General features: G+C 39.9%; 1 protein-coding gene across 2 annotated transcripts; it reads left to right on the top strand.

Moving 5' to 3' along the window:
* The first annotated feature begins 50 nt into the window (after positions 1-50).
* LOC117302389 (protein transport protein SFT2-like) lies at positions 51-7,934 on the top strand. Of its 2 annotated transcripts, none has more exons than XM_033786318.1 (6): positions 51-273; positions 1,317-1,811; positions 3,121-3,272; positions 4,272-4,389; positions 5,881-5,939; positions 7,411-7,934. In XM_033786318.1, exons 2-6 carry the CDS (start codon positions 1,545-1,547, stop codon positions 7,514-7,516), a joined length of 702 nt encoding a protein of 233 aa, XP_033642209.1. In that variant the 5' UTR covers positions 51-273; positions 1,317-1,544; the 3' UTR covers positions 7,517-7,934. The 2 variants fall into 2 exon arrangements, with proteins under 2 accessions (XP_033642209.1, XP_033642210.1); XM_033786319.1 differs by having other exon boundaries at positions 51-288.
* The last annotated feature ends 2,502 nt before the right edge of the window (positions 7,935-10,436 follow it).

The following is a 10,436-nucleotide window of genomic DNA, read 5'->3' as shown; positions in this document are numbered from 1 at the left end:
TTTAGCGTTAGGGCGCCCTCATCAAACTTGCAACCACACAACACACACAAAACTTTAGATGATGTTGGAACTTACTGATAATATATGAATGAATGTAGGAGGATTGACTGTCATTGTCGTGCTAGTTTCTGTCAGTGTCTTGCCTTTTCTTGCACTGCACAAAACACCTCACTACTGTCTTGACTGTTGTTAGTTTAGTGAACTGTTGAAATAACTACAAATGCACTTTCATCATTAGAATAATACAAACGCCGAATCATCAGGACAGAAGGGGTAAGTAAGGCTAAGGTAAGGGTGTGTTTTTTATTTATTTACCCTCCATGATTTATTTAATTAGGCCTTTTTTAGGGCCTTACTGAACTGCCTTAGCTAGCTAGGTAGAGACTTTATTTTTAAACAGTTTTTTCCCCACACCGGTGTCTAATAATCAGACTATAGGCTAAGTACTAGGCTTACTGACTGTACTAAAAACTAAAGTAAAAGTAGATCCGATAGAAGAGTATTAAAAACAGAACAGTTTATTTTGTGTTGCTGTCCTGCTGTGGAGGAACTCGCGTATATCAATGGTTATTGCGGGATTGCATACGACACGTACATGTATGTTGTAACTATTCTAACTCAAATTTATGCTGATGATAGTGCATGATCGACTTCTAGAAACTAGTATAATTTAATGCTCCCCCGTGAGCTCGCGGTGGAGCCTTATTATAGTTTCTAGAAGTAGTGCGTGAATGTCCGTGGTTTGAAACATAAAAGGCTCCCCCATGTCATATGCTCCACCGTGAGCTCGCGGTGGAGCCTTATTATAGTTTCTAGAAGTAGTGCATGAACTTCCGTGGTTTAAAACATAAAAGGCTCCACCATGTCATGATATTATCAACTGACATTCCTTCATGCCAGACGAGTTGAGGCTGGACACACCTGGGCCCAATTTGATGGCTCTGCTTACCGCCGAATTCTGCGCTTACAATCGCAATTCCCCGCTTTACGTGCAAGCGCTGAATTTCTGTAAACGTGAAGTACGCACGCCCAGAAGCCAAAATTCGCCGCTAACCTGTAAAATACGCTTGCCGTAAGCACAGAATTCCCTGCTTCCGTAAGCGTCGATTCTGTGCTTACGGTAAAGCAGAGCCATGAAATCGGGTGCAGATCTGTGAACACTCAAACGCAACCTCAAGACTCATCTGTTCAATCTGTCAGAACTTGCAGCAACCAGCGCCTTTGAATGATTTATTCCATATACTATGCGCCTTATAGATTTTATGTTATTCTTAAAGGTTGATTCTTACAACTTTTTTTTCTCTTTCCATGCTCAGCATACTGTGAGGAGTCTCGGTGATGATGACAACATTAATGTCAATAAATAAATAAATAAAAAATAATAATCAGTGATCCGGTTTAAATCATTCATGAACTTTAGTTACATTGCATAACACATGTTGCTACCAGACTGCTGCCAGAACTTCACATACTTCAACATCTCATTTTTGTGTGAACTGCATGACTGTCCCTAATCAAAGCAGATGTGCATTCAGAACTGAGTCATGGCAAACTTGAATGCAGACCTGAGGTCTTACCTCTCAGGGTCTAATAAAGAAACATCAAACGAATCCAGTGGTTTTACAGCAACAGGGAAAAAGACATTAGATTCAGTTACATCCTGGTGGTCTGGTAGTGCAAGACAAAGCAAGAATGAAGAAGAAAGTGAAACAATGTTAACGTCATCGGGTGATGCTGGAGGTAAACCTGCTGAGGAAGATGGAAACGGATGGTTTAATCAGGCTCAGAAAGATCCGTTTTGTCCAACCCTGGTGAGTATGTTGCCATGCCTGGAATTTCATCGTTGTACTTGCTGCAAGGGCAATTTCATTTTGCAAAGGGGCAATTCCATTGGAAAATCTTAATGTCAATGGGAAACTTTTAGAGGGTGCAAGGGGCAGTGGAGGCCTCTGTGGCCTGTATGTAATTTCAGGCCTGATGTTGCATTGATTGGGCAGACTGGTGCACATTGACCAGGGACCGATTTTGAGTTATGATTGTAACTACGATTGATTTTCGTAGTTGCTAAGTAAAGTGTAATGTCACAATGCAAATCATGATGATGTTTCTGACAATTTGTCTTACAGTAGTTTGCTTTGTGGAAGGTGGTTTATCTGCATAGAGTTATGTATAAGAACTAGAGGGCGCACTGGTAATGCTGCTTGCACAAACGCGACGGGACCGCAAGAGGACAGGCGCGCCATTCTGTACGCGTGTTGAATATGAAATATACGTTGGAGTTTTTTTTTATTGAACGCTCACGTGATGCTGTTTGTTCAACTTACAAAATGGCCGCACAAACACACGCTGTGAGATGGCTGTTTTGTCAACTTAGAAAATGGCCGCCTGCGCGCATGCCGGGGCGCGTATATCGGCCAGTGCCCCCTCTAGTTCTTATATATAACTCTATGTTAATCTGTCATATCTTCACTGTGAAATTATACCTGATGTAGTTTCCTTGAGATTTCATATAATTTGAGGAAATGCCTCTAGAACAGTGGAAAACAAATAATTCAAACTTGTGATATTTATTGGTTTCGACCAACAATGTACTCCCTAAGTTTCCTAAACCCGATAAATAGTGTAAATTAATTTCATGGTCTTGGCCCTATGCAGCCCAGAAAAATGCTCCATGGCTAAGAGCACAATGTGGATTGGCAGTATTAGTGGGCTATAATTGACAGGTCTACATTTTTTAAGTAGGCCTGTTTGTGTTGAGCACTGGACCCAAGTTCTGGTGGTTCATCTCGGTCCGGTGGGTTTGAATCCCAGTCGTGACACTTGTGTCCTTGATGTTAGACACTTAACCATTGCTTCTCTCCACCCAGGAGTAAAATGGGTACCTGTGAGGGCAGAGATGGTCTATGGGAGTGATTAGCTTGGAGCACGGTTACTCGCAGCACTGGCTGTATACTCCCAGGGAGCTGAGATGGTTTAAGGAATGATTTAAGGCTTAGTGACCAGGAGTAATATTGTTGGACATGTTGGATGCGCTTTTAGACGCCCTTCGGGCTGTGATAAAGCGCTATATAAAAACTGATTATTAAAAAAAAGATTGTTATTTGTCTCTTTTTCTTGCAGAGCAAACGACAAAGGATACTTGGATTCATGACTTGTCTGGCAGCTGGTGCATTCTGCTTTGTATTGGCCAGTGTTTATGCTCCATTTATTGTTGTCAAAGCACGTAAATTTGCTCTGCTGTATACCATGGGAAGCCTATTTACAATCAGTAGGTATGTGATTCAATGCTGTATATTCAAGGATGTTAAAATGCTGGCTTAAAGGCACTGGACACCTTTGGTAACTGTCAAAGAGCAGTCTTCTCACTTGGTGTATCTCAGCATTATGCACAAAACAACAAACCTGTGAAAGCTTGAACTCAATTGGTCGTCGAAGTTGCTAGATAATATTGTCACATGAAGTTGTGTGTATCATATGCTTGATTTCAGAACCTCAAAATCTAATTCTGAGGTCTCGAAATCAAATTCAAATAGTTAAGTGGAAAAAGACTTCTTTCTCGAAAACTATGTTACTTTCGAGGGAGCCTTTTCTCACAATGTGTGATACTATCAACAGCTCTCCATTGTTACCAAGTAAGTTTTTATGCTAACAATTATTTTGAGTGTTCGAGACCAATAGTGTCCAGAGCCTTTAATGAACTTTTGTTTTCCAGTGCCATGTTTTGAGCCTGAGATACAATAAGAATGATCAATTTGAATATACATGAACATGTACAATATGGATTTGTTTAATTTTTACTAGACTGCTCAATCGCCCATTGAGGTTTGCATCTTGGACAATGGTCAGTATCAAATGGTCCCAGCACCCTCTTACGGGGGAATGGTTGGCTTTTTGTGTAAAGCGCTCGCCTCTCACCAAGGTGACCCTGGTTCAATACCCCGCCAGGGCCATATGTAAGTTGAGTTGTGCGTTGGTTCTCTGCTGTGACACAAGGGTTTTCCAGACTATCTGGTTTTCCTCCCTTGGGAAAAATACAAAAACACTTTCGATCTATGGCGGTGCTCCGTGGTCATAATGGGTTAATGTGGCTGGCTGCCAAAGGCGCCCTTGCATGCTTGCTTCTCGATTACATTGACATAGTTGCGTCCTTAGCCGCAATTCAGCTCTTAGCTGCGAGTAAGGATGATTATCCCCCCAAATTATTATTATTATTATTGTTTCTCGACATACATTGATTGCATTATATCCTTGTGTTTAATTTTCCTTTACAGTTTCTCGCTCCTTTGGGGGCCTTGGTACCACATCAAGCATCTCTTCTCATCTCAGCGCCTGCCATTTACAATTGTGTACTTCACCACCATGTTCTTAACTTTATATTTTGCCATGGCGGTGAGTTTCAATCCAATCTAAGTCAATCAGTGCTTCGGTAGTTTCCAGATTTTCAAAATAGTTCATTCAAATTTGCTTTTTAAAGCCATTGGACACTTTCGGTACAGTAAAAAATTAAAAGTTCACAGATTTACAAATAACTTACAGGGTTTACAGAAGGTAATGAATTAAAGACTTCTCTTGAAATATTATTCCATGAAATGCTTTACTTTTTGAGAAAACATTAAAACAATATCAATTATCGATATCGAGAATTACGGATTTATTTTAAACACATGTCATGACACGGCGAAACGTGCGGAAACAAGGGTGGGTTTTCCCGTTATTTTCTCCCGACTCCGATGACCGATTGAGCCTAAATTTTTACAGGTTTGTTATTTAATATAGAAGTTGTGATACACGAAGTGTGGGCCTTGGACAATACTGTTTACCGAAAGTGTCCGATGGCTTTAAAGGCACTGGACACAATTTGTTATTGTGAAAGATCAGTTCTCTCACTTGGAGAACAATCCTGTGAACATTTGGGCTAAACTGGTCATTTAGTTTGCAAGAGAATTATGAAAGAAAAAAACAACCTTCTTGCATTACTCTGTCATTTGTGTGCTTTCTGATCACAATAAAAGGCTTCAGCTGCAGTTGTTTATTATTTGAGTGAGAAATTACCTCCTTCTCAAAAACTACATTATTTCAGAGGAAGCCGTGTCTCAAAATGTTTTTTACTATCAACAGCTCTCCTTTGCTCGTTACCAAGTAGGTTTTTATCCTAACAATTTTTTTTAGTAATTACCAAAAGTGTCCAGTGCCTTTAAAACACAGAATGCTATTAATGGTGGTTTTCCTTAAACAAATTGAGATGTTCATAACACATCTACTGTGTAGCTTATTGCTCTTTGTGTGTACATCAATATGAATCCTTGCCCCCACCTCCACACCCTGCCCTGAATGTGATCAAATAATAATAAACTATGATTATTTATAAGCAATTTATAAAATCCTATATGGCAAAAGTTTTCTTCAAACCAGACTACGAAGTTCATAACCCGACCAATCATAACAAATGGATGGAATTGCTTAATTGATCAGAACTTTCAGTAGTAGTTGGTAAGTTTGGCAGTTAGGCATTGCATGCTTCATGTTGTATCATCTCAGACCATCCATAATACATGAATGTGGGGGCTCAGCACTTTTTGCAACTATTGTAATTAACTTGTGGATTACTGTATAAGCCCTCCAAATTATTTATTGTCCCCCACCCCCTCTCCCCCTCCAAAATGAAAGTGTCTAGTTACGCCAGTGGCTCCGCAGGTTAAACTAACACAAACAAATTGAAGCAAATTATAACATTTTACCTCGAGCTGTTTAGCAAATATTGCCACATCATAACAGTTGGGGCAGAGGGGGGGGGGAAGCAATGTCAATATTCAGATTCAGTTTGTAATTTGTACTAAAGGCCTCATTTATTTTAAAGTATTCTGTGTTTTATTCTTGCAGAAACAAGCAACTATTCCAACCGCGGTCTGTGCAATTTGTCAAGTTGTTGCTCTTTTTTGGTAAGTTTCAATAGAGTAGTATCAGGTTCTCAAATTCTCCCCTGTCAGATATTTAGAATCGAATGAAATATATTTCTGTCTAATTAATTTGAATTCTGATTTACTTGAAAACTAATTGTATTATAATTCTTGAATATATTGAGTTTCAGTAGACTTTTCCCGATTCCTCAGAATCCATAACCAATCAACTAATATTAACTTAGTTTGAAAGCCACTGGTCAATTCCAGGGAACCCATCCTTCAAGTTTCATGCTAGGGCAGTGATGCTTTGGCCGTGGCTTTGCTGATCCTATTAAAACTTAGTCATTTTGTAAGCAAGTTCGAGTGTGCACATCAGTCCTCCCGTGATTGACTACTGACCAGCAACATACATGCGCAGTGAACGACTCATTCCAACGACTCATTTAGATGTCCAGTCAACCTTCCGCCTTTTCGCTATAGTGTCACTGGTTCCCCTCTGCATTTTACACATTCTAGAATGGAACATTCTGTTGGTACCAGTGAAGAAACCATGGGCTCGAGGCTGGTTCCAAATGGTCGACCACAGCAGTCAACCAAGATTCGACGAGCCCGGGTTCAAGTCGAAATGGTCAACCTTTAGTTAACCATTGTGCACACTTCAACGTGCTCTCTATGTTGTTGGTCTTGCGTATAAACATTGTTGTCAAGCCATGTTATTGGATGAAACTTCACATCATTAATTAGGGAATAACAGTGCGAGGACCTGGTCTTCACTGCGTGGTAATGACCAGGTTGGTGGCTGGCGCTGTTTGGCTCGGTCCGTTAACAGCGCCAGCCACCAACCAAGGTCATTACCACGCAGTGAAGACCGGGTCTGAACACTGTTATTCCCATTAATAAATACCTTTTTTTAGCGAATTAAACGACTAAAATTGTCCAAATTTTGTGACTTTTCTCTCGGCGATACTTCCAGACATCTTCAGGGGCCATATTTGAGCTTTTGATGGTTCCCGTCTCTTTCGTGCTTTAATCACATTACTGATCATTGAGACCAGTGACTCTCTTAAATAATGGTCTGTTCAGCGCCTTCACTGGGGTCAAAGGAGGCAAATGATTGGATGACAGCTGTTCTTTGTGCATTTAAACGCGCGCATGAGCTCAGCGACAGTTTATACGCGCGCACCTGTTACACGCGTGCACTCAAAATTGATACATTTGCAGCGCGCGAACGCGCAAGTGCGCGAAATTGCAATGAAACTAACATGGATATAAATAAGCATGCGATACAGTGCAACGCGCAAGGTTTACACAATGTACGCTGATTTAGGGGCCACTTATTCGCTAATTTCCAAAGCCGGTCTTTATACCACCGTTAACACTCCCACACGTGACCAGGTTTTGACCAATCAGAGACTTGAAACCGTCCAAGGTATTTATTAATATAATATGCAAACCGTTTCCATAGTCCATTCATGTATTTATAATATTTTTATATGACTTTGTTCACTAGGTACATAGTGAGTTACATTCCTGGTGGACAAACAGGGCTCAAGTTTTTCTCCAAACTTTGCAAAGCAGCAGCAAGCAAAACGTTATCCAGTGCATTACCAGTGTAGATCAATCAATCAATCAAAACGAGCGCCATCTAGAAGCTCGAGCCTGCTCAGTGATTTTTCTACAGATGTTCAGGTCCAGAATGCAGGAGCGTAGTTCCTCAGCGCTGGTCAAGCCGGTGTCTCGTTTCGGTGTGTCTACAAAGGAGAGACATCTTCTCCCACGCGAAGCCTTGCCTTGGGTGCACCAGTGTAGATACCATATGAAAGATCAGTCTGAACTCAACTAGTGGAGGCTTTTGAGCTTGTTTATGTTGCCATGGAGATAGCGTTGAAGCTAGCCCACTACTACATTTGTGTTATTCATTGCTGTGAGTCTCTTTTCAACATTCTCTTCACTGAATATTCCTGATGTGCCGTGCGGATAAGAGCACCGAACTCAAGCTCTGGTGTTTATGTTTTGCAGAGTGTGGGTTTGAATCCCGGTCGTGACACTTGTGTCTTTGAGCAAGACACTAAACTTTAATTGCTTCTCTCCACCCAGGGGTAAATGGGTACCTATGAGGGCAGAGATGGTTCTTGTGATCAATTTAGCTTAGTACATTACATATTTGGCACACAGACTGTATACTCCCCAGGGAGCTGAGATGGTTTAAGGAATGAATATGGCCCAGTGATCAGGGGTACTAATGTTTGAAGCGCTTTGAGATGCCCTTTGGGTGTAAAAAGTGCTATATACATGTACATGTGAAAATCGATTACTTTTATTATTATTATGCAAGTGTGTTGCATCAAACTGCTGTAGTCAATGTACATATACATGCAGGGTCGACGGCCGTTTATAAAATCTCGTCGCTACCCTTTTATTCCCTTATTCATTGTAAGCAAGTAAACAAGATGTGATAAGTCAAATATCTGAAATATTTTACAAGTCAAATTTAATGGTTACAAGGATAAAGGATCATTTTATTTGCAACCACATATGGTTGGATTCGTTATTAAAAAAATGCATTAAAAGTTACAAAATACATCACAAAAAAATTAACACAAAAAATTAATCTATATATACAAGATGTAGCTGAGGTAAAAAAAAAAAAGGAAACGTTTACCCCCACCCCAAATGTATAGCTGTCTCTTGTGCTTGATACTGATTGTGTTTTGCACTTCCAACAAACTGTTGCATTGTGTTCATTTTTTAGCTAAAAGGACCCATGAAATATTTTGGTCAAACCTTGAAACCCCTCCATTGCTAGACTTGTTTTAAGTCCGGTTCTAGTGCTAAGCATATCCTCCGTCGAAATGTAGCGAATGTGGTACAGGTTGGGGAATGCAGAGCATCACAAAATAGTTTTCTGGCGATGGCGCTGGATTGCGACTTGTGTAAAGTCTACTCCATTTCATGCAATTTTGATTGAGCACCATCTAAAGTTGAAGCTGTACCGATTTCACAAAGAGCTAAGATTGATATTAACTGCAAATCAATCATGGTTGCTTAGTAAAGTGAGATGTCACAATAAAAATCACTATAGTAATACTAACATGGGATGGATTTTATTGCTTTGTTGCTTTGTGAAATGTGCCCCGAGACCCATGAAGATGCTTGACTCACTCAGTAAACCCCCCACTACCTAGACTTGACTCAAGTTCCAATCCAGTGAAAGTCCCATCGCCTAACATCAGAAAACTCCCCCAACCTGTGCCATTCTCGGTACCAAATATTTTGACGGCGGATATATAGGGACCTCTCGTACGAGAACGGGACTTGAAGCAAGTCTACCCGTATGACCTACCATCTACCACCATGGACTTACAAACTATTTGATTAGATAGTTACATAATTAACGCTGGATCTTTTCCTTTTAATTATTAATATTGTCATTATACATGTTTCAACCCCATTAGATGATCGATTAAACTTTAAAATCAATTAAAGGACTACTTGAACGAAAATGGCAAGTCGTGAATTTTTCTGAATTGCTTTTAAAATGTTTTCAGTCAATAAGGAAATTGAGTCATATGAGTATAAATAGATATTAATTGTGTAAAAATAGTTTTGAATACCCTTATCTAGTGCTTTTCTGAAAGATTTGCGAAAAGCTCCATTTCGTCATCACTCATGTAGGAGCTCCATTTTGTATAGCCGCTTTGTTGCAGCGTGAGGTATACAAAGCAAACTCTCAGACATGACATCAAAGTATTGTCATTTTGACGCACGCCGTAACGGCAGAAGTGTTTCGAGTTTTTCAAAACCTTGAAGTTGGGACCTTGATTCATTATTCGATAATTACGAAAAAAATCAGAAGTGTACAAGTATCCAAATTACATTTACGGTAATATAAATTTCTCTCGATAGGGTTCTTTGAAAATGATGAATACCAACTCAAGTATTTTAATGTCAAAGCAGATATTTCCGTAGTTAGACTTCAACTTTTATTTCCCAAAAGAAAACAATTTGGCTTGCTATTGCATGCTCGCCAATTAGTATTTCATAAATAAAACTTGTTTTATATATAGTGTTAAAGAACTTTATTCAGCGGGATTGTTTTCAAGTTCTTCAAGTCAAGCACTTTCTTTTAAAAGTGGATTAACAAAGTTAAATTGTGCTGTACCGTGTACCGGCCAACTTTCGTACCAGCCATTCAGGTATATTTTGAGGACCGAGCCCACAGCCGATTATCAAGTAGGCCTATTCGGGTTACTAAGTACGAATACGAAAACTTACAAAAGAAAAGTGCAATAAAATGAGGTTTGCAACACAATTATGGTGTTTTTTTTTTTTTTTTTTTTTTGGGGGGGAGGGGGGACTAAGTTTCCAGATGACAAAGTGTTCTTGATGTTGCCATTGACGCCCACCCCTTCCGTGTACGGCCAACCACCTCTCTGCCCCCAGGGTTGCCGTCCACACTGAGTTTTACTGAATATCATGTCCCAGAAGAATCGTCCTACGGAAATCTGTGATTGAAATATTGAAAAAGACCTCCTG

Source organism: Asterias rubens, chromosome 18, assembly GCF_902459465.1.
Source record: "Asterias rubens chromosome 18, eAstRub1.3, whole genome shotgun sequence".
In the NCBI taxonomy this organism is placed as follows: domain Eukaryota; kingdom Metazoa; phylum Echinodermata; class Asteroidea; order Forcipulatida; family Asteriidae; genus Asterias; species Asterias rubens.
The sequence above is the reverse complement of the archived record's forward strand: the minus strand, read 5'-3'. Positions and strand labels throughout refer to the sequence as shown.